Below are 26,108 nucleotides of genomic sequence, written 5' to 3'. Positions count from 1 at the left end.
ACCAAGATTTTTAACCATGAAAACTCACCCCCACTTTACCAAGAATATGCATAACCTAGGCTTTGTGATAATACTAATACCATGGATGTCTAATATCACATGCCCAAAAACCATAGCTCATGTTCATATGGCACATGTTTGTATGATATTTTTTTTAACTAATTAATTGAATGAAAAGGACAAAAGTGAGTAACTACTTTTGAGATAAATCTCAACCTTTGAATTGTAACTAATGCTAAGAATATTCTAGACTATTTAGTGGAGGTTAAATCACTACCATCCACTTAATAATTATTGATAATTACATTAAAATTTAGAAACTTTATTTCAAAACAGACATGATCATCCGTTTAATTAGAACTCTCTCTCTACTTTGTTTCATTTCCATATTCAAAATTTATGTTTATAATAAATATTCTATTTTTTCCCTAATATATTTAAATGTAGTATATTCACTACATATAATTTTTTTTTTCTGAATAAGGCTAGTTCTATTATAGTACAAAAAGGTCAAAAATTACATCAGAGTTACAACAAGGCCATGGCCTTGTAAATCTTGCCCAGAAATTGACAGTTTGCCCAGATTTACACCTTCCAAAATTGAACATAGTCAAAATTTGGATTACTATCTTCTGTTGTGTCTTCTCCTACGACTCGAAACAGTGACTCTAAACAGTACGTAACAGGGACATGTTGAGATAGACAAACATGGCGATGATGAGCACCACTTAAACATGGACTGACTGACATATAGACCCATACTACCGACACATAGACATACAGACCCATACTGTCGAACTGATACAGAAACAGAGGATTCAAAGACAGAGTGATGCTCCTGCGGCCTAGGCTGCCGAGAGTGAACTGCTTGACTTGATCATTCATCATCCGTGATGTAGGGCGCTTCCTCAACTCGGCACCCAAATTGCAGAGAGTCATCAGAATCAGAGAGAGGGACCACCGCGCTGGAAGGGAGACCCTGGACAGGCTCGCTTGGACCCGCAAGAGCTGCTGGAGTAGCTAAGGGGGAGCTCTCCCTAACAGGGCGTTGCAGAGCAATTATAGGCATTGTCCCTTGAACTTGAGGTGGGTTTTCCAGAGTTGCATCTCCTTGATCTCTGAAAATATCACAATGCTCAATAGTTACAGAGACAATAAAAGTAGAATTGGCGAGTGTGCAGGGTATCCGATACCTGACCGTAGGATGCGCCTCATGTCCACAATCAATTATGCATTCGCTCCCCAGCCCTCTACCTCGTCCGGCTCTGTTACCATGGAGGTGCTGTTTCTCAGACGTAACTTCGACGGAGGAGGAAGGAGAAATGGGGGCAGGACTCTGATTGGTAGCCCGTCTGCGAGAGCCTCCGCGTCTACTGCACATTCTCAGTCTCTCACCCCGCATTGCTGGATAAAGAAGAACACGCTTGCGGAAACCTGGAGAGGAGGGATTAATTAGGACGGGGGCCGCCGAATTTGGCTCACAATGCCTGGGAATTGCTCTCAAGCTTGTGACAGTCCCTGAATTGGCCAGAGAGCATGAATGCCCTTGCTCATTCCCCCACTCCACCGAGTAATGCGCCAGTGTTGCAGCAGAATGCCAGACGATTGTAGAAGAATGTGCAAGTGTAGCAGGAACTCCCGTTTTATTAATCGCCATCGCACAGTTAGCCAGGAGACAAATTATGGAAGGCAAGACCAGCATTAATGCCCTCGTTGATATTCCAGCATGCGAACCTCTCTTACATCCCGCGAGGTACTGCGTGTCACACATGGGCAGACCCCTGCCCATGTGACTCCACATTTATCCGCCGCTCACCTTAAGCACCCGCATCCAGGAGTCGCTACATATAAATTGAATATAAAGTATTTTTTAATTTCTTTTTTTCTATCTCTATATAAAGTTTATATCATTTTTTTTTGATAAATAATGAAATATTTTATTTATAGTTGATTATCAACTTAATTTTATTTTAATACCACATATTGTTTAATCTCCTTCACACATTTAACTATCAGATCAACATTATTTTAAGAGGCCATCACCTTAGTCATACTAAAAGGTAGAAAATAGTTATAGGAAAAACAAAAATTGAATTAAAGTATTTACTTATAGCCGATATTGAAAGTTTCCTTTTGTTACTACAATTTTTTTATTTGTTAAAATAAACATTATTTTGATATTTATAAATGTAATTTTTCACTATAACATCTCTTTGGTATTGAATTATAAAGCACCTCTCTATACTAGAAAACTCATTTTAATTTAATTATTATATATTTTATTATAAAATTGATATTTATCAAAATCAAAATTAATTTAGTAAACATTTTGAGATGACTATTATTCATATATACATATATAACAAAATAATTTAATAGTTTGTTGTAATATATTTTTTATCAAATATTTAATTAATATAATATATTTTCAATATAATTCAGTTTAATATATCATTTAATATATATTTTTAAAATATATTATATTCATATTTGAAAAAAAAACAATATTTATAAAATTATTAAAATTATTGAATTGAATAAATATTGATTAATAAAAATATATTAGCACAACCATATAAATTAAATTGCTTGTAATAATCTCTATTATAAATCAAAATGCTTTCTTCATGATGCATTTCACATTCTCAAGATTAAAAAAACATAAAAATCAACCAAATTATAATTTTATTTGAAATTATTATTCTTATTAATTATAAAATGAGTTAATATATGAGTTAAATATATATGCATTTGAAAAAATATGTAACAAGATTCTTAATCATGGATATTGACCCCACTTTACCATGGAGATTATCAACTTGTAAATATGTTTTGTTATAATATATATATTAATTTAATTTAATTTAATTTTATAATTAAATTGAAAAGAAAAAAAAAACATTATTTATTTTTAGAAAAATTGTAACTCTCTCTCCTGACTACTACTAAAAGTATTTCGTATAAATTCCATAAAGGTTAAATCTCTACCACACATCTATTTTTTGTGAATTAAGAGGCTTTATATTACTCAAATAAACTGGATTACATAGATATCATTAGGTGCACAGTGGGAGCACAAAGAGTCGACCCTCAACCTTAGACACTTAGAAGAAGCATTGAAAACTTCAGAACAAAATAATATTACATCAAAGCCATACAAGGCATTAAATGTTGAAGCTAGAGTAATTGAACACAAAGGGACATCTGAAACAATAGCCAACACCAGCAATATCCCAAGAGCTCATAGAAATTGACCATTATGTTGTGACTAAAGATGCCAAGGTGCCACAATTGAAACCACCAACCCACAAAAGGAGAAACCGCCATCGCTAGCCCATAAACAAGAAAACCATCCACAAAAACCATGACAATCATATATTACCATAAGCTTAAAACAACAAATAAGAAAGAAACACCAGATACTGGAAGGGAGACCCATAAACATCTGTTAGAAAGAAACAACTATGACCATGCTGCATCATCATAATCAGTAGACCCAAAAGCCATCAATTGGCCAACCAAAGACAAAACCAGAAGCTTAAGGAGAGACCCATATTTCCCCACGCACTAGCCTTTCTCATTGATCATTATCTAAGGATGAAATATTCGTCAGAACCCTTGTGTTGGATCCAGGGGGATCCATCATGTCCCCACCATCAGATTCACAAGGTATGTGTCTCTCCACATGCACTAGACGAGCATCAATTTTATCCATGGATAACTCTAGGTTCCTAAGCATCCTCTTAAACTATTCCAAAGAGCCGAAAATGTTATATTTCTCCACTTGCTTATCCCTCAAAACCAAGCCTAGGAAAGCATTCATTTTCCAATGAAGCACTACTAAATTTAAATATTATTTTTCCTACCCTTAGTTTACCCATGGTTTGGAACCCAAACTAACATATCCTCTAATAGCTCATAGGCCAAAAGGACTACCTTTCCTCTCATAGTTTTATTTCAAGCTCCTATATTTCCGGATGCATTTCAGGTATAATTGCATTAAAATAGGTCACCACAAAGTCATGGGAAAAGTTCCTTGCCCCTCACTACCCAAGTTGGGCTCCACCACTCCCACCCCTCTAACTCCTCATCCTCTGCCTTCGCGGCATCGTCAAATATTGAAGGGGGCGGGGGGTGTGCCTCAATATCACTACAGGGTCTTCCTCTACCTGCAAAATACCACATAGACTGACTCGACCAACCCTTAGTAAAACCAAAATGCCAAAAAACTATCTCATCGCACCGAGTTAAGTCCAGTTAAATTAGTTCCAAACTGTTTAAGGAACTAATTGTGAGTTATCAGTCAGTTGATGCATGCATGCACTCAGCCAGTGTAGTCCAGATAACTGAAGATTCCCTCATTAGAAACTCATGCATGCCTATTATGAGAAAGACCAAGTTTAGCTAAATGTCAAGGAAAATGTACTATCAGTTGCATGTGTTTTCCTATAAAGGAAAATCAAGGATGCAGTCAAGGTAAGGTTCCTTGAGGATTGCTCAGTTCTGACAGTGTGTTAGAGCAGTGTGTGAGATCAGTGTTACACTGGGTGAAGGAGATCATCCCAGAGGTAATTGCACAAGGAAATAGAAGCTTGGAGGGCAGAGGAGAGGGCTTGTGAGAAGCTTTGATTTCCTGTGAGCATCGAGGAGGTTTGTACTGAGAGCTGGCTAGCTGTGAGAGCTAAGGCTTTGTATAATTCTGATGTATTTCCACCTTGTATGATAATACAAATAGTGGGGTTTTTAGCTGAGGCTTTCCTTGAGTATTTTCTATGTTTCATGTGCATTGATTCTGCTTCCTCTGGTTATATGTGTTCAACTCTGATTCAACTCAATCTTTATGCTTCCGCAAAGCAAATTAATAGTAGAAGTAGATTATAGTATTTTTCTTTGGTATATTGCATTATCGGGTTAATCTACAGTCAGATTTTCTACATGCTCTTAGAGCTAGATTTGTAGAGAATTTGCAGAATTTTTACACGGTATCAGAGCTAGCTGATCTATAGAGAAATTTCTACAAAGCATGTCAAAGATTTGGTCTCACCACAACGAACCGAGTGTGAGTGATGTCTTGCAAGGCTTGCTCAAGTCATTTTTTCTCACATGAGTACATGTGCATTGTAATGTTGAGTCATGTCAAATGTAAGTCAAGTGTCCATAGTTGGATGTAACAGTCATAGAGTAGGTGAAGAGTCATGAGGGTAATTGAACTGTGACAAAGGGGAATGTCAAGGGTCACCCCACCCTTTGCTATAAATAGTCCCTCATAACTCATTGTATAAGATTTTGGTCAGCCAAGCTTTTACTAAGACTATTTTGAGGAAGGCTTGGACAGTATTGTAACGCGCCTTGGCTTCTCCACTACACGGAGCTAGTGCATCTCTTTAGAGGAGCAGGCAGATGTGGATGTAACATTCCACTATTGGAGCTAGCAGGTTTACATGGATGTATTGTATGATTATGACTTACACTCATTTATATAATAAGAGCCAGCATATATTCATTCCTATGTTGTTATTGTAGTTGGATTGCTTTGGTTGCTTTAATGATATGTGTTCTTTAACTTACATACATGTGTATGAATTGATTCACATGCAATTATATGAATCTTATTGTTAATGTGTTGCATATGTTGTTAATTATGTCACCATCTGTGTCGACTGCTCTACCGGACATCAGACAGACCTTTCACTTGAACCTTGCTATAACAACCGTCACACTCATCTCGAACTAATCCATGAGTGTTGTACGTGTTATCTTACCTTGTATGATGTGACTACCGCATCCGAGTGGATTGCTCCGCCAGAAGCTATGCATGTCCTTTGTGTTGTGTGTTCCTAGCCGAGTTGGGATTGATCCCTATTAACCTGGAACTCGCCTTTACCTCCTTCCCACTTTGAAATTATGGAACCTCTCATACACCTTCCTTGACTCACTGCATCAGTCACACCCTTGCTACTAACAGAGTTATCTTACTTGCCTCTGTGTGACATTATGGTTAAGGCATTACCTTACGACCCGCTGTTGGGACTCCTACACCAAACGATCTCTGGTCTAATTAGGACTTCTTACCGGGGAGATCCCCTTGAAAGTTGGCAGGTCCAACACCATCAACATAATGAGATGTGTAATTCATTAATTTTTAAATAAAAATTATATAACTAATGTAAAAAAGATTCAAGGTAAAATATTAAACAAAAAACACTATGTATATATTATATAAATCAATTGAAAAAAAAAACTCTTACTGTTAAAAGATATCATAAATAAAATCTTAAGCTTTGTATTCTACACAATCCAAGTGGCCAAAGGGCTTTTCATGGCACGAATCCATTTATGCATTTCAAAATGCAATTTAATATATATATATATATATATATATATATATATATATATATATATATATATATATATAACCACTCATCTATCAAGGTAAGATCAAGGTAAGGGTACCAAACCTATCCAAGTGCATTTTTTGTTTTAAGTTTGCACATCAAAATAATTGATCCCTCTAGAGGCTTGCTAGATCAACGATTAAGATTGATCCTATTTAATAAAATAAAGTGGAAATTACAAAAATAATAAGGAGTTTGAATTCAATTCGTTATTTTAATTTTGTTTTGATTAAAAAAGTTATTTCAAATAATTTATTCAATAAAAAATCACAATATGCATATCACATTAAACTAAATTTAAATAATACTGATTCATATTGGTAACCATGATACTAGAAAAGATATAAGTTTTTTTTGTAAATTAATTTTATTAATTCTAAAAAAACATATTTTATGAGAAAATGAGAACATCTAGAAACAATATCTACATTCCTAATATAAAATACTAGAGTTGTTTAAACGTTTATATTTACTCCCCTTCATCCTATGAACATCAATTCATCCTACAATATTTTCAATAGCAATTGAAGATATAACCAATTTTTTTTTTATGTTTCCATGGTTGTCAGTTTTTCCATATTTAATACTTATTTCTAATGATCTGACTCATGGGTGTGCTTCTGGCCAAAAATAACTAGCATGATTATAGGTATTGTTATTTAATTTTTCTTTACTAGAAGGTTCTCCTCTAACAAGGGATGTGGTGATGCATCTGAGGGCTAAACTACATCTAGAGAGAATGAGCTGTCAAGAGATGCCCTATGTTTCTTAGAACAATCATTCATTTGACCTGCAAAGTTCTTGATATCAACTGTTGGCTTCAGATTGTGGCATCCACAACTTAGTTTCCTCGACACTTGAGAGTAGAATGCCCCTTTGGGAGAAGGAAATGCATTCTAAAGGTTCCCAGTTTGTTGGCATCTTCTGCACTTGAACAAATTTGTATTTTCCAAATCCAATAGTTGGATATACTATTTTCCTTCCCACTTGAGGATGATTTTATCTGGTAAACCCTCACTAAGATCCACTTCAACACATATGAGAACAAAGGTGATGAACCTGTTTTCCAATATTTCATTGTTTTATTTTAATGAAGCGAACTATAGAATCTCCACTATCCTCTCGGAAATCGCGTTAGATACAATGGAGGGGAACTTTTGGGAGCCTAACCCAGACAAGAACATGTAGAGACTCCATGGTAAGTGGCTTAAAATCCATGGACCATGGCTGAATAAAAGTACTAGCATGACCCTAGAACTAGGGCCCGTGGTCAAAAACCTTCTACTTATCTTCAAAATTTTTAAAGAAAACCACAAAATAACCCTTCAAAAAAATATAAAATCTATATTCTGGGACCAATTCTAGTAAACCCACTCTTAGAGGGAAGATGTCGAGGGAAAGAAGGCATTGAACTGACATATAATTTCGTATTGTTTATATTCCTTCGTCCTTATCTTGTTAATGGTATAATTCACCTTAAATGTTGGGGTCTCGGTAGAGTATTCCACTACAAAAGCTCGACCTGAGAGGTCCTTGGGTGTTTGAGAGCATGGTCCTAGCCTTAGGGCATCCTTGAAAGACAAAGGTTTTGATGCCAAAGATGCCCTAACACTCCTAGCACAACCTTTCAAGCATGCAACTATAGAGATAGTGGCATCCCTCTTGATTCCATAATCTTTGAGACCTTTTTCCATCTTCAGTTTCCTCCCTTCGTAAAGGAGCTTCATCTCTCCCACAAGGATTCCCGTCCACTGTTGAATGTTATCAGCTAGACAACCACAATATTTAATTGTAACATAAAACAAAGGGATTATCCAAACATGGACCTAACAAAAATTGGAAATTTTAGTAGATCTAAGTCCCCAACACCTTTCATTTCTTCCAGGTCCGAGATTATTTTAGAAATCAATGTTCTGTTTCAGAAGGTAGGCACTGTGAAAACCACCCTAGGAACCAACACTAGTTGGAAACTTTTGTCAAACACTTTTCAATTGCTATATCCAAGTACCTCCGCGAGCTGAAGGATCCCACAAAGGTCAACAATAGGGAAATCATAGAAATCTGCATCAGTAACTCCATTGTCCATGTCAATATATGCTTCTTCACCTAGTCTGTGTTTCTCCGTGTAATCCACCATCTATAGCTTACAGACAAGGGATAGAGGAGGGATCAAAACCATCCCTAACTCTCGGTTGGAAGATCGATCTGCATAACCCCAAATCAACAACCATTTCACTAGCCAAGGGTCGATGAATCTGGAGGATCCTGCACTACAGACTAGTCTCCCGCTCATAGTATTCACCATCGAGAAATTTCTCCCTGATATATTTCAAAAGATATAGTTAATAAACATATGAAAATCTAATATTTACAATAAACTCGTTCTCTAAGCCCATTATCTCTCTAAAATCAATGCCATGCATATCACATAAAAAAAAAATACTGAAAAAATTGTAAAACATGCCAAAGAAAAATCAATGGCATGCATATCACATCAAAAAAATTAAATTTAAAAATTTATAAAACATGTCTAAGAAAAATACCAAGCTCATATATATGTAACTATATGGGTTTTAATAAAATTAAAAGTAAGAATTTCCATAGAGATGTGAAATTTATACAAATATAAATAATATTGCTAAAAACCAACATAAATTCATCTTAACTTTGCATCTTCCAAGAGTAAAGAGGAATCAAATCTCTCTATGTTTAAACATTTCCTGAAATTTTACACTAAAAAACAAGTTTACATTTTGAAAGATTTAATCCTCTAGATACTACACTAATAGATAAAAGAAAAAAGAATATCTTAAAACCATTAGACCTACCTAAACTGTTTGTAGTACTAGGGGAAAAAAAACTTAAACCATTATGCCATGTACACTGTTTGTAGTATCAATAATATAAAATACTCTTATAAAATATGTGAAAGAAACATTTCAAACTCATATATGTAACTAAATAGATTTTAATAAAAATTAAAAGTAACAATATTTCTATATATATATATATATATATAATTTATATAATTATAAATAATATTGCTATAAACCCACATAAATAGATCATAACTTTACATCTACCAAATATAAAAAAAATCAAATCTTTCCAAAGCATTTCCTGCTCAAACATATTTACAGCTCCATAAATTTGATAGTTGAAGAAAAGAAAAACTTCATAGCATTTCCTGCTCAAAGATATTTACAGCTCCAGAAATTTGATACTCTAAAGTTTAAACACTTATTACATGAAGGAAAGAAACGCGTTTCTGGTATCAATATTAAATTGTATGATGCACGTGAAAATACTCTTTAAACAAAAGGATATGGCATCGACGAACATGGTATACAACTCATCAACTACCTGACTTTGAACACACGTTGAAATATCGATCGGTTATGATTATAATATTCTCTCTACGCATAACGAGGATTGATCCTCGTTCTTCCGCTAAAATGGTCCCATAAAGAAATACCATGTTTTGTGTGATGCCCGCTAACGCTCAAGCAAAAACGAGGTTTATGTTTATTCCGGATTTCTTAACTCTAAGCTGCTTTTCCCATCGATTTAGCTGCTTTACATTACCCTACGTCGATTTAGTTTCCAGGTAGCTTATAAAATTCATAATTGTCGCATCAGATTGACTTGTGAGCCGTATTTTCATGTAGTTAAATTATGATGTTCACACATGATCTGAGACACGCTTTTCTTTTGTGAGCCGTATCTTCATGTAGTTAAATTATCATGTTCACACATGATCTGAGACACGCTCTTGTTTTGTTTGGAGGACAATTTCCTGTTTGAGAAGAGATCCCACCTTATTTCTGTGTGTGTTAAATGTGACGTTGAGTTGTTTATCAAGATTCGGTTCGGGATTTTGTACTTCACTGGAAAGCTGGAACTGATAGAGTACTAAAGTAGTTTGCAGTTGATCGGGGCCTCACACGCTTGTCCGTAAATTGCTGGCAAAGTTTTCTTAATTTTGAATTTAGGTCAATTAAGTTTTAGTCAAGGACAAAGATGTGCATTCCTTCACCATTTTTCTCTTATAACGATGTTGCCAAGTTTGATGTCGGAAGCGTATCGAGTAATCCCAATCCATGTATGCCAGCGCAAGATCCATTTCCATCGAGTTATAATACTGATCATTTTGCCCACACATTTAATTTGTTCGCTAGCTACAACTCGGAAACCCAAGAAACCCTAGCCGGCTTTTCCAATCCCCTAATGCAAACATTCTGCAATTCAAGTTCTCCAACTGATAGTCTGTCTTGGAATAGATTAGCAGGCTCCGTCACGGAAGACAAAAGAAATCACAAAATGATTGAAAGGCAACGTCGTAAAGAAATGAAAGTGCTTTTTTCACAGCTTAGATCATTACTCCCGGAACATAATCTCCGGGTATGTTTTCTTCTGCTCAATATCTAGGGTTTTGAGACATGAACAATATTCTGTATAGTTTTATCCAATGAAAGTTGAATGTTCTGTTGTGCAGGGAAAACGAACAGCGGCAGAACAAGTACTGGAAACTGTGAATTACGTTTGCCATCTACAGCAACAAGTCAAAGAACTTTCAGCCCAAAGAGAGAAAATGAAGGTTAACTCTGACCAAAATGCAAAAGTTTCGTTCGAGAAATTTTGCAATAAAACTGTGTCGTTCGGAGGATCGGATCGGGAAGACCCTGCAGTGAAAATAAACTCCGTGGGTTCGGGTGTCCAGATCTGGACGAACATTTTGGAACGTGATATCGTGTACTCTGATATTCTTTTGGCTTTGGAAGAAGACGGGCTTGAAGTTGTGAGTGCTGCTTCATCTGCCATTAACAACAGAGTTTATCATACCATACATGCCAAGGTAGTTTCTTATACTCATTGTCACTGGGTAACATAACATTCTTCTTCTACGAATAAGATAATCTTAACTCTCACGAAAAACCACAGGAAAACATTTACGCTGCTAAAAATTCATAGTTTTTATGTGGACCTTTTGTTTGCTTGAAAAACAAGGTTAAGAAAAACTCTTTGTTTTTTATTAGGACGCCTTCTTTTTTATTAGGTTCACACATTCTACATGGACATCTCTTTCATCCATGATTAAAAGCACATGTCTCCTCTGCCAGCAATAAGCACATATGTTTATATGTTTTTTTAACGATGCAGGTGCTTGATCTCAATACTTTTAACTTGGACACCCTCTACCAGAAACTTTGGCATTTGATAAGCACTCACCAAACCAAGAATAAGGATTTGAGAACCACTGAAGCTCCAGCATAATGTTTTTTAAGGCATAAATGAATGTTTTCAAAGGCCTGTCAAACGTACATTATGCATCTAGCTTAATCTGCAAAAGAGATCTGTCAGAAATGCTTGGTTGATATGCCAAAGCACAGTTTTGTTAGAAATGCATGTCGAGAGATCGACTCTTTCAAGGTTGTCTGAAATGTTTGGTTGATGAACTGAATCACATATCAAGTGATAGAGTCGTTGAAGTTTCTAAATAAGTAGAATAAATGTGGTATTACCATATTAGAAGAAGACGACGTAGGATCAAAGAAATTAGCATACTGAAGCACAAACATTTTCTAACAAGATTGGTACATTAAAAACTTTCACGTTTTGGAGAACCTCTGATTCCATGATTTTGTTAAATGAGCTAAGAAGCTATATTTGTGAAGAAATGAAATCAAATGTAGTTTTGAACCTTTAAACGGGAGAAACTCTTATTCCCATGATTATGTTAAATGAACTAGGCAGCTATATTTGTGAAGAAATGAAAGCAAATGTAGTTTTGAACCTTTAAACGGGAGAAACTCTTATTCCCACGATTATGTTAAATGAACTAAGCAGCTATATTTGTGAAGAAATGAAAGCAAATGTAGTTTTGAACCTTTAAACTGTTATATATGACAGCTTTGAACAATTGCCTTGCGAACCAAGCCACATATAACTACTCGGGAGGCTGAGTCTCTCCTCTCTTTAAGCTTCTCCCCTGCCATATAAGAAGGTGAACTTGTGTTGAAATACTGATTACGTTCAAAACTTTTCAATATTGTTTGAACTATTTCGTAAGCAAGTTAACGAGCAACTTTGAACTCCACTCACTTCAGTACATTAATAGAATTTGATTTCGGAATATCTCTAAAGGGTTCCAGAATATTTCAAAAATTTAACAAAAATAGGAGGGGAGTCAACTAATGGAGTTCCCTAATAGAATTTGATTTCGGAATATCTCTAAAGGGTTCCAGAATATTTCAAAACTTTAATAAAAATAGGAGGGGAGTCCACTAATGGAGTTCCCTAATATACAATTTTTATAAAAGATTTTAAAATCTACCATAAATATAAAAATGACTTAAAACATAAAATTTAAATTTAATATGGTATTGAATTTCAAATGTAATTTCCATATAATACCCCTGATCGGGGTGAAAGAAGTGGAGACGACGTGTGATAAGATGATGAAGGAAGGAGGGTGGCAAAGCTGGCCACCATACATCCTAATAATTCCACAAGATGCGGGGAAGCATGCAGGCAAGGTAGAATCTCGAGGTGTGGAGGGGACAGCCAAGTGTTGGAAGAAGCAGGAGGAAACGGCGGCGGAAGGATGATGGGACGTCGGGTAGGTGGAAGGAGGTTAACAAGGGTGGTGGAGGATAGAACCAAGGTTATCATGCAGCAGGGGAAGGAGACGAAGAGAGCTCGATGTGAACTGGTGTTCTCTGCAACTTGACATAGGATGGGGTATGTATTCATAAAACAAATCCTTGCATTTCTTTTAATCTTTGCAATATCAGGGAAGAGGGGGGAGAGCTAGACGCTGCAGAGGGGAAGAGAAGCGAGAGGGGCGTGGAATTCTTTCCTACTACAAACAGTCAGAAGGCATAGGGTGGCAGGATGAGAAATGCTGGGGAAGAATCTAGTAAGTTTGGGGGCCGCAGGCCAAGGTAAATGCATGCAGGGATTCTGTATAGATAATGATTAGGGGCAGCTTGAGGAGGTAAAACAGGCAGTCTGGGAGGCTAAGAAGACTCCTGAGAACATTCACCAACCTTATCTTAGGGGAGGAAGGCTGGGGAATAACCCGACCACTGGAAAAGTGCGACAGGGGGAGGGTAAGAATTGGGAGCGGGAAGCAAAGGAGCTTGGAATCAAAGAATTTACAGAGAACATAATATTTTTTGTTGGCCAGGGTAGTCAGGTGGTAGTTAAGAACAAAACGGCTTGCCCAGGTCGAGGGAGAGGGCGTAGGGGTAGAGGCAGACATAACGAAACAGGCAAATAGGAATCAATACCTTCCTCTTCAGCATGTCATAGATGCAACCGAAAAACCATGCGACATATTGTGCAAGAGGCAGAAAAAGCTTACAAAGAAGGAACTGACGAGGACATCTGCAAGCTTATTCAAGAGTTGGAGGAAAATGTAATGGAAGAAGACTCGGATCCTGAAATGGAAGAATGGGGTAACTTCATTCCTGACTCGGGCAACACAAGGGGACCCATGACCTTATATAAATAGGATTTACATGTTTATTGGGTGCTGAAACGGTTACTGGCAAAGGCAATGGAGCAGGTAGCAAAGGAAATGGCTGAATTGGTTCAGGGCATGCCCAATATGAAGCGAGAAATGAAGAATCTCCAAATGACTATGCTCATGCAAGACAGTAAGCTGGACGAAATTCAGCAATAGCTGAAGAAGATTGCTCCAGCAATGAGAGATGCAGAAGCACCTCCTGAAATTGAAGATGATTAATCCTTTAGTTTGAATCAATGGTTTACCATGTTTGTTCCTTGAGAATAGTTTTTTCTTGTTAGTAGTTTTTAATGACTGTCTGGAAACGGATTAGTAGTTCTTGTTGTGGAGTTTATTTAACATGGATCCGTAGACTTATTCTTTTTTGTTACTAGACTGCTTATAAAAACTTATGGTGGCCAACAGATCTGATTTCCCATTTGGGTAGGTTGAGGCCACCAAACGCTATACATGTTTCAACCTGTTTTTGATATAAATAGAAAAATAAGGGTCCTACATATAGCTTACAAAAAAAGAAAAATCTAATTTCCATATAATATAACCTTATTTATCGTTAATTAATTAGAATAGGGAAACCTAATTTTAAACTCTTATGAAAAACTCTTTTTGTAGAGATAAAGTATCCTTGAAGTACTTGATTCATTCAAAATAGGTTTAAAATGTACGGGGTGTCCCATATCCTCTACAGATTAATTTTTTTTCTAAATATTACATAGAATTAAAGATTTATTTCATTGCCAGAAATTTTAAATTAAATTTCTCAATTTAAGTACACAATATGAATTTCAAAAACATAAAAACAAAATAAAATTTTTAGTGGCATAGTTGTTAAACTCATATATCCAATATAGTGAAGCATCAAATTTCAATTTTGGATGAAGCATCAAATTTCAATTTTGGATCTTAAAGTCCTTTATAGTTTATTATTATTTTTTTGGTAATAGTTTCAATGTTAGTTTCTCAATACTTTTGAAAATAGAGATTTTTTTTTTAATTTTTATATATTTCTTTTACTACTAATATTTCTTACTAGTTAGTTTATTCTTTTCTAACTTTTGAATGGACACTTAAGCCATTCTTATTTATTTTTATTCTATTTCCTCGTAAAATTATCTTTATCATATTTTTTTCTCCCTTATCTTCCATTAACACCAATAATAATACAAGAAATTCCCTTATAATTTATCTATATCTCAATTACTATAGTTTCATTAATTAAAATAAAGTAAAATTCTAAAAGAAAAACATTCCAATTGTAATATTATTTTTACTAAATCTAAAATAAAAATTTGAAAAATATATATAATTTAGATTATACAAGTGTTCACCTGTTTACATATCTCCAATTATAAAAATATAGTTAATAAAATTCACTACTTCTATGGTCATAAGAACAATTAGTATAGCATTTATATTAAAAACAATCATACTAGGAAATAAGATTGATTTTAGATTTAGATTAAAAAGCTGGAATATTCCTTAACATTAAATTTTTTTTTTTTTTATATTTAATTAAAAAATATTTAATTTCATAATTTATATGCTTATGATAATTTTAAAAAACTTTGAAAAATATTTTTACAAATAACTACTACAAATTCTTATATATAATTATATTATTTTTATTAATATCTCAGGAAATTTCAACCTTTATTTTATTTTTCTAATTATTTCTATTTCATATCCTTTTGTTCCATATAATATATTTCTTATTTCGTAACATATTTACTCATAAACATTTTGTCTTATCTTCAAATAGCTTTGATAATAAAACAAGATGCATCCAAAAAAAATCTCTTTTCCTCCTATCTTCTATGGATTAATTATTTAAATTTATCCATTAAACCAAAACATACCATATTAAAATTTACACCTTAGGTTTACAATGATTTTTAACAAATGTTCTTGTAACCCCCGGACTTCATCAACACCGATAGTATATGAATGTTTATTTATGAAAGATTTCTCTTTTTTCTTGAGTCTTAAAAATGGCTGCCAGGCTTATTTTATCATTGCGTTTTTTATTGTACTCTATTTGCAAAACTACTTAGAACTCTAAGTGGGTTCTTTATTGTCGGTATCCATGCGTGCACATACAAATTAGCTATGCTTCCTTGCTTCATGCTTGTTATTTTTATAATATAGGTAGAGGTAGGTATTTGGCCCTCTTCTCTACATAACTTATTATTTACTTGTTTACGGAAACTAGAAAATCTCTTTTATCCCTTTTTGAAAAAATTTCATTCTTTCGATTTACCTAACTTATTAGCTATTATTTACTTGTTTATGGAAATTAGAAAATTTTCTTCATCTTTTATGAAGAAGATCCATTCTTTCCATCTACATAACCTACTAATTACGTCTTATGGAAGCTAGAAAATCTTCTCTACCTTTTACGAAGAAGAAGGTCCATTCTTTCCATTTGAATATTCAAATAGTTACAATATTTAAAGTCGATTGTAGCATAAAAAAACAAATTCCAAAATGTTATGTCTTCTATGTTATTGGGACATCTTTTCCGTACATAGACGGTATTTTTAGCTATTATGCATCGGCTTAAAAAAATTACAATATTAAAAATTTACATATTTTTTGTTCTTATTTTATAACTTCGGTTATGTTTTTAGATTTATAATGAGAAACATATGCTGGCTTAGGTTTCTCTTATACATGTGTTGTTTTTTTTTGTTTTTTCCAAGCTATATTTTCTTATTTTTTTTTTAATAGATTAATTCTTTTATTATTTTGTGGAATTCTATGTAATTGTAATTATATTTATAACACAATATTCACTTAAAATCCACTCTATCTAACAAAAATGAAAATTTTCCCATAATCCAGAGTTTTGAAGTAATAATTATTTCCATAACTAAAAAAGAATATGACATTATGTTGTTAAACACCACAAAAGGAAGTGTGATGTATTTTGTTTTTCTAGGATCAATTTCTTCTCAACATAGAAACAACTTTCTAATCCATGTGTTGTCTACTTTCTTCTACTGAGATCAATAATGTTAAAATAACTCTCTACTCCATATAGAATCTACTTTCTTCTACTAAAATCAATTACTTAACTCTCTAGTACATGCGTATGCTTACATTTCTCTATTTGAAAAACAATGTCATCTGTATGAAAACTTTCATATACAATAAAAACTCAAATCATCATACAAATCCCCCAAATTTATTAACCTCCGACATATATTTAAAAAATATATATATTTTTAAGATCTATACTGAAATTAAAAAAACATTTCTCTATCATTCAAATCTCCTTTTTATGATGATTCCTCTTTCTTATTCATTCTCTTTCTAACCACCCAAAAAAGCTATTAGATGTCGTCATTAAATTATAATTATATATAAATATAATTATATTTATTATATTTAACGTTAAAAAATAAAATTACATTTACAATATGATGGATATAAAATTATATTAGCATAGCCATGTATCTTAAATTGATTTAATTGATAAGTTTATATCAACACTTCACTGTAAACTCCTTAAACTAAACCAGTGTAGTTGAATACTATAATTAATGTCTTTTAATGGCATTGGATTTGGTTTCACTTTCTACAGTTTCGTTTACGAGAAGAACATAACATTGGCAGTGTTCAGGCCTGCCATTGACTGGTTGGAGTGAGAATATTATGGAGCGATTTTAACAATAGAGGAAAATATTAATAACTTCAAATGCAACCGATGGTTTCAAGGTTTCTGGGTTGATTCAATAGCTATTTTTAAATGACGGTTACCGGGTTGAGTCAATAGCTTTTTCAAAGTGATGATTTCTGGGTTGTGACAATAGCTGTTTGGTTTGTTTATGGTTCGTGAGTTACATGCAAGCTGCTCGCATTGATAAAGTACCCATGATAATGAAGCATGTGTACATTTCCTAATTTAATTTGTATAGTTTTTCATTGATTATGTACGCAAGGAAATGTCAATACCCATCATAAGCTTAAGATTATACACAGATACTAACGGTGCGTTATGAACATTTTGTGGAAATCCGAATTGTAATGAAAACGATTGCTAAGTGCAATGATTCATTCAATTAGTAAGAACAGTAGTTAGAATATCATGACATATAAGAATAATTGCTTACCAGATATTTGGATGTTAACATATGAATGGAGAATCAGAGACAGTGTTGAAGAGAAAGCAGGGGATAGCACTGCCAAATTAGAATGGGTGTGAGAAAATTCAGAAGGCCAGCTTTGCATCTCATCTTGATATTGGAATAGGTATCAGACAATGATGGCATTAGTTCGTGCAACATTCTTTTACTGACAAATTGTAGTTTTATTCTTCTTTTTGGTAGTTTAAGCGTTAGAAGATAAAAACTATTTTTTGTTTGTTTGTTTTGTATTGAACGATATTTCTTGTAAAAATGTTAATGTGTGTTTATTGAATGGTATTTTTCATTATAAAATGTATTGGTTGTTGTAATTGTTATGTGAGTTTGCTTGATGGTTAGTTAATTAGTAATTAAAATATTTTTTAATTTAGTGTTGCTTTTTATTTTAAACCAATACTTATATATTTATATATGTGTAGAATTATTAATATTTAATATAATACAAAATATATTTGTGTGAGCACCTTTCTTAAATAGATATGCTATGAATTAAATTAGCATAGATGTGTGAGAAGCAGATACATTTTTGTGCAATTTGTGTGAGAAAAAGAGATTGCTTGATTGCGGAAAGAGTCCATCCTCAGTTAACTACAAACTGGCACACATATTTTTCATCTCAAGTATTGATCGGTTTTCTAATCCGTTACGGCACATCAAAGAGTTGAGAAGAAAATTAAATACTTTTGAGCACCGATAATTTCTGTCCAGAGATACTCTCCGCTGGATTTGTGAGGACGATGAACTATATATGGACATGGAATATATTTTTGCAGTATAGGAGATTATTAGGAACTCTCCCCAATTAGAAATACAAGAAGAAAAAAACTGGACTTGTACATCATATGTTTCTGCATATATTCACGGAACACACTAGGATGAGTGCTTGCTCGCAATGATAGAGAACCGCGTTTCTTCGGCTAACAATTTGAAAGCATCAACGATGGAAGATTGGACCTGCCCAGATTTGATGATTCTCATGGTGGCTTGATGTCATCCTCTTTACAATTCATATGTAGAGAACCGTGAACCGTGAGAAAACTGTCTGTGTTGATGATGGTGCTTCCCTCACGTGTTTTTTACGTCCGAGTTAGCAGAACATGATAACAACTTTACCATTGTGAAATAGATATGCAACGAAATGGAAGCTATGACTTTTTGAGTAGATTTCCCACTGTTTTTAAACAACTTAGCAGGTAGGTCAGCGTTCATTAAAACTCCGAGTTCTTGTTATTCTTGAGAGTGGCAGACATGCACCAAAAATAGTGTTTCATATTAGCGTTCTAGTTGTTAAATAATGTTTCAGAATGAAAATTTTATTAGGTAAAGTAAATAATGATGAATTTATATTCTCAAATGACTTTGGAACATTTTAAACTGTTTCATAGATAAACACACTAGCCGATTGTAGCTATGTATCTTGATACATGGAAGTAAAACTCAATATGGATGATTGAGCCGTTAACTTGGAAATTGTGGATATAGTGAAGGAGATTGTATTTTATCAGTCATATTTAGTAATGGGAAAATTTAGGAATTCAAGTTCTCAATTTCATTTTTATTATTGAGGTTATGAGAAAATTTAATAGAAAAGATTATGAGAAAATTTAATGGAAATTATTAAAGTCATGAGAAAACTTAATGGAATTTAATTTAGATGATTTCGAAAATAATGAGGGATGATAATAAAGAGTTTCCAGGACAAAAAGATCAAACACAAGTGGAAAGTATTAGAAATATTAATTATTACTGGTGTTGTTTACCTTGTTAGTTAATTGAATTTGACAGATTTAATTAACGAAAATAATTTTTGATGAAATATTTGTTTGATATTTTAAACTAATTGATTATGTACTTAACATAGTGTTTTTAGCATATATATATATATTATATATAATATGATATTTAATATAAAAAACAATATATTTTTAAAAGAACTTTATATATATATATAATGATGTTTAATATAATAAACAATATATTAAGGAATTTAGACTTCTGTGATCCATAACATTGTTAGATAATCTTAGGCAAAATCACATAATCAATCTTTTGTCGACGCCTTTCGAACCAACCAGTGTGGTTCATCGTCAGGACAAGTTGAAGACTAATCTGTCAGGACAAGTTGAAGACTAATCTGGTTAAGCTGGTTTAAATATAGTATGCAGAGATTTCAACGGCTATAATGCCAACGGCTAATTTTGACCAAAGGTCTTAGTCAAACCACTAATTATATTATTAATATTCTTAGAAACCGCTAAAACATATAATTTATTTATAATAGTTTATATACTAAGGGAGTTCCTTTGTTATTTTTGAGTATGAATAAAGATTTAACAAGAATACTAATTTAAAAAACATTGGAATTATATATTATATAGATCTTTTAATAAACATAGATTATTTTTGGGCCAATTTGATATAATTAATTAAAATAATATAATAAGGGTTACCTTTGGACCATTAGCTTTAAACAATTAATATTGAATTAATACACAATTTAACTATATTCTATTATTAATAAACATATTCTTTAATTATGTATTTACCTAGTGTAACTAAATATTAAAGATTTAACAAGAATACTAATTTAATAATATTGGAATTATCAATTATATAGATGATTTAATTATTATTTTTACTTTCGATTGGGCCTTTTGATATAATTAATTAAAATAATATATTAGAGTTTACCTCTGGACTTCTAGCTTTAAACAATTATTATTAAATTAATACACAATTTACCTAATGTAACAATATTTTTTAGAATAAGAATAATTTAATACTAAATAACATTGGGATGATATTATATTATTCATACTCAAAAATAACAAAGGAACTCCCTTAGTATATAAACTATTATAAATAAATTATATGTTTTAGTGGTTTCTAAGAATATTAATAATATAATTAGTGGTTTGACTAAGACCTTTGGTCAAAATTAGCCGTTGGCATTATAGCCGTTGAAATCTCTGCATACTATATTTAAACCAGCTTAACCAGATTAGTCTTCAACTTGTCCTGACGATGAACCACACTGTTTGGTTTTAAACCAGCTTAACCAGATTAGTCTTCAACTTGTCCTGACGATGAACCACACTGTTTGGTTCGAAACGCGTCGACAAAAGATTGATTATATGATTTTGCTGAAGATTATCTAACAAACAATATATTTTAAAAATTTCTTTTAGGAGATCCATCAAATTGCTATTATTAATGAAGAGGCGGACTTTTAGCAAAAATTGATTGAAGGCAATTATTTGACATGCCGAATCATCTATGGGAGTTCCCCTATCTATTGGCGGCATCGATGTTTTCAACCGTTTCTGTATGTGGGGCCGGGTTAATGCTACAGGGTCGTGAAGACCAGACTCAATGACGTATGAGAAGGTTTATAACTACGTGGATTCCATGACTGCTCAAGGTATCCCGAAGAGTTCTTTGTGTCTTTTTCTCCTGTCTTCAAATAGAGAAGAAATCAATTGTACAGTGGTGAAACATAGTTTGTCCACATGTATCAGATTTATGTGGTGATTATTCTTTTTCTTTGTGTCTTTTTCTCTTCAGTCTTCAAATAGAGAATAAATCAAATTGTCCCGTGGTGAAACATAGTTTGTGCACATGTATCAGATTTATGTGTTGATTATTCTTTTTCTGTTCAGTCTTCAAATAGTGAAGAAATCAAATTATCCTGTGGTGGTCAAACATATTTTTTGTGTTGATTATTCTGAATAGTCAGTTTTTTGGGCTGAGGAAGCGTAATCTCAGGACTTAAAAACGTTCAAAAAATCAATGTTCACAGGTAACTGCCAAAAAGGCTCATCGTTATTTTGAAAGATTAATCAATTTGACAAATTGCTACTTCTGCTGGGTGGTCGTTACTGCAATTTTGTGTAAAAATTATTTCTACACCTTTATTTCCATCCAAAATACAACTATCTTGCCTTTTTCCTTCTCTAAAATCACTTTTGTTGGGGTCATTTTCATTTGGTAACTGTTATCTTGTATTTGGAATTACAAGTTTATTATTTGTAAATAAATAAATTAATAAATTACTTATTGTCTTTTTATTTAATTCTGGGAATATTATTTCACTTTTGTTGGAGATCCTAATTCCAATCATTTATTAGGTGTATTGTCACTCAAGTGTTCTAGTTCAATTTTAGTTAGTTTAAGTCGAGTTTGACTGCAATTATTTGTTACTGATATTTCCAATATAATCTTATTTAAGTGATGTTCTTTGCTCCAGTTTTATTCTCTTCAATTTTTGTCATGGTATTGGAGCATGGTATTAGAGTATAGTCTCGGTAAGACTCTTTGAAAGCAGCAAAAGAGAAGATAAACCAAAGATAAACTAGTTTGCATAACACTTTCTGAGAGTTAAACAGCCTGAGCTAAGAGACAAAAGCAGAAAGAATAAGTGAGGTGTCATGAGACTTTTTGAGAAAAAGAAAAGAAATTTGAAAAACCCTATTGTGAAAAAACAGAGAGAGCAGAAATCTTTTTGCGTGAAAAGCACCTGCACCCTACAGCCTTGAAAGCCGCGTTATTAACCTGCAACCCAGGCACTTGTACTAACGCACCTTACAGCCTTGAAAGCGACGTTATTAACCTCCAGCCCATACAAAATACCAAACTCGCACAAGGGTTCCTAACGCTCAACAACATTGAAATAGCACGCGTTAGTTTCATTTACTTACAGCGTTCCTGGTCCAACGCTGCCTCTGTTCATTACACCGAACGTTAACAAAAGATCAAAGAACGGAATGGGATTAGGAGTACGAGTCACTAAAACTCATTAGGAGAACGAGAGGCCAAAAGTCAAAGCCACCCTTCAAGAGGTCTTGAAAGCCTTTTTTTTTTTTTTCCACTCTCAAATATTGATGAAGAGGTTTTATTTTGAAAACATTGGAATGGAAAAAGTAAGAATGGTCATGTATGGATTAAAAACGGGGCTTCGTTCATAATTTTAAAAAAATAAAGTTGTTTATAGTTTTTTTTTATAATTTTTTTTTAATGAACATTTAAAAAGAAATATCAAGAGACATTCAAATGATTTGTAAAAGCATTTCTGAAGAAGGGTTTGTGAAAGCATTTCACTTATAAAGAATTTGTAGTCTTGTTTTTTAAGCTGAGCATCAGAGAAGCTACCATTCTTTTTATTGAACATGCTTTACTTAATCTCATTTTTAGATTTGTTTAAATTTTATCAAATGCTCAACAAATGGGAAAAACCAAGAGGCTAAGAAGGTTAAAGTGGCAACCATAGATTTTTGAGATCTTTTTAGACTTAGAAGTAAAGAGGTAAAAAAGATGCCTTTGCATTGAAATTTATAAAAGAATATGTAGATGGCAACTTTATTCCCCTGATTTAAGGAGGCGTTGGACACCCTTGAGAGAAGTTTTGGTGTAAGCGATAGCAGTGATGTTGAAGATGAAAGTGGATCTACATCAACAGATATGAAAATTTTGTTGAAACCCAAACCCACTATGCACGACTGCAAGTGGATGGAAATTGGTGATTCTAGCAACGACGCTTGCTGATGAAAATTTGACGAATCCAACAACAAAGCTTGTTGATGAAGATTGGGTAAAACTATCAACAAAGCTTGTTGATAAAAGTTTCTTGAATCGAGCAACATAGCTTGCTGATGATAATGAAACTGCCATTGGAACAGTCAATGCTATGGTGAATCCAACAATTAATATTTTTGCTGTAAATTTTGATGAAGAATTGTTGGCTAATGGTGAATGGTTGCAGGGGATGCAACAAAAACATCATATTGACATGATGCTATTTGGTGATATAGTGGAAGACAACCTATTTTCAATAACACAAGTTAGTACTGAAGTGGAAGAGACAGAGACAAAGACAAAGATAGGGGCTGAGACAAAGAAGGAAGCCCTCAAAGAGAAAACAAAGACAAAAAAAAAAAGCAGAGAAGAACATGAATGGTTTTGTTCCTTCGTCTTCTCATTACACAGAAGAAGGAACAAAACCATTGTCATTCTGCAAATATTTTTAATTTTAAAGTTGATTTCAAGAGTGCACCTATACAGAATGATTAGGAAGAAGAGTTAAATTTCCTCCAATGCCATCTCTAGACGAAGTCTGCTGTAGAAATGAATGTTGAAAACAACATTGACGTTCAGAAAATTAATGAAGTGTTAAGGTATTAAAGTCTTGAAGAAATATTTTTTTATTATAATCTTATCTTGCAGCAGATTGATGATGAAAAGAATACTACATAAGATAATATGTGGCAGCATCCCACATACAAGTCATTATGGAACAATAGAAAACGTGCACCAACAAATGAAGAATCTAAAACTTGAAGCCTACAACAACAAGAAAAAGTTGAAACAATTTAGAGGCTATATGATATGGAAGAAGAGGAAAAGAAAAGTAAATATAGTTGAAATCAATTTTTTAAATTGTAAGCGTAGTTGAGACATAGACTAGGAGATATTTTAATTGGATTTTTATGTGGTTGTAATTAAGAGGAGCTTTGGAGATTCTAATTCCAACCACCTATTAGATATTTTAATTGAATTTTTATGTGGTTGTAATTAAGAGGAGCTTTGGAGATTCTAATTCCAACCACCTATTAGGTGTCAAAACGGTCACTCCAAGTGTGCTAGATCAGTTTCAGTTAGTTCATTTTAAGTCGAGTTTGACTCCAGTCATCTATTACTTATGTTTCCAATATAATGTTATTTAACTCATTTGTAATGGAAGAAACATTCTCAGCTCCAAGTTTTGGTTTCTTCATTTTTTATTTTTTTTCAATTTCCATTTAATAAATAATATGAAAATACAATTAATAAATGATTAGGTGAATGATTAATATTTACTTCATCTCATTCACAAATCCTCGCAAATCCTGTCATTTGTGGTTCTAGATTTACTTTATGTCAAAGGCTTTTGTTTTGTTTGCACGAAAATCATCGGAGCAAGTATATTGCTCACTTCCCAAAATGGCAGCACAATCTCGCTGTTGGGTCTACCTCATAAAGATAACGAAAGCGTGCAATAGAGGCTCCATCAATGATTGTCAATATATTATTGGTTTTGGAAGGCATAGCTTCTATCTTCAAAACATGCAATATAGGCTCCATGAATGATTGTCAATATATTATCGGTTTTTGGAAGACATACCTTCTAGCTTCAAAACATTACTGTTTGAGAAGAAGCCGGTAACCAGGACAACTAATGGAATTAGACAACTAGTAAATATTTCCATCTCGTTCACTATTGAGCTTGTGAACTCAAGGGCTTAATATGTGCGAGTTTGATTGTGTTTGGTTTTCTATTTGTGGTAAGATTGTAAAATTATAATTTTGATTTGTTTTATAATGATAATTTAGTTGGAATTTTTTATTATAAAAATTTATGATAATTTAGTTGTAAAATTCACTAGAACAGATATGCTTATTTTTAATTATTATTTTTTTAGAAATAAAGACGAAATACAACGTATATTATATATAGAGAAAGGATTAAAGACAAATGCAGCGCAGATATCTTATCTTTTATGCAGACAGGATAAGACATACAATGAAGATACTCCATGTCAGAATGTACAGGATGGAATTTCTTATGTCTTATACAGGTAGAATGAAAACAAATACAATGTAGGTTTAAATATAATCCAGATATTCTCCATTAGACAACGAACTTATAATTCCTTTTGAACGGTGGAATTACAAACTTATGCTTATAGCATGGACTTTCGTGCGATAGAGACAACATGTGTGTGTTAGAATATCATTCCTTGGGTTTATCACATCATCATTTTATATCCAAAAATCAATGAAGAAGATTCTTTTATAAGTCCTTCCATATCAATGTCGTAGGTTATTTTTGGGTCGTTGTCTAATATGCGGTATAAATTACTATGCTTCACTTTTGAGAGCATCTTAATTTTTTCGTTTACAGTCTATTCTTACAGTATTCTACACCTCAAGAGCGTCCTAAATTATTATAATTATCTTATTATAATTGATAACAATTAATAATTTAGTTGTTACAGTGAATAG

The 26,108-nt window shown here is 33.1% G+C and overlaps 1 protein-coding gene across 1 annotated transcript; it reads left to right on the top strand.

Moving 5' to 3' along the window:
- The first annotated feature begins 10,584 nt into the window (after positions 1-10,584).
- Positions 10,585-11,669, top strand: LOC149229864 (transcription factor bHLH118-like). The gene is made up of 3 exons (XM_089375928.1): positions 10,585-10,796; positions 10,891-11,250; positions 11,556-11,669. Exons 1-3 carry the CDS (start codon positions 10,623-10,625, stop codon positions 11,667-11,669), a joined length of 648 nt encoding a protein of 215 aa, XP_089232054.1. The 5' UTR covers positions 10,585-10,622.
- Positions 11,670-26,108: the final 14,439 nt, after the last annotated feature.

This window comes from Pinus tabuliformis, chromosome J (assembly GCF_031772625.1).
Source record: "Pinus tabuliformis cultivar Carrire ecotype Pingquan chromosome J, CPIR1, whole genome shotgun sequence".
NCBI lineage: Eukaryota > Viridiplantae > Streptophyta > Pinopsida > Pinales > Pinaceae > Pinus > Pinus tabuliformis.
The sequence above is the reverse complement of the archived record's forward strand: the minus strand, read 5'-3'. Positions and strand labels throughout refer to the sequence as shown.

Excerpts from the sequence above, each read along its gene's own strand:
- LOC149229864 (XM_089375928.1), top strand. The coding sequence starts at position 10,623 with ATGCAAACATTCTGCAATTCAAGTTCTCCAACTGATAGTCTGTCTTGG. Across the intron at positions 10,797-10,890 it reads TCCCGGAACATAATCTCCGG|GGAAAACGAACAGCGGCAGA; the intron begins GTATGTTTTCTT and ends TCTGTTGTGCAG. Across the intron at positions 11,251-11,555 it reads ATCATACCATACATGCCAAG|GTGCTTGATCTCAATACTTT; the intron begins GTAGTTTCTTAT and ends TTAACGATGCAG.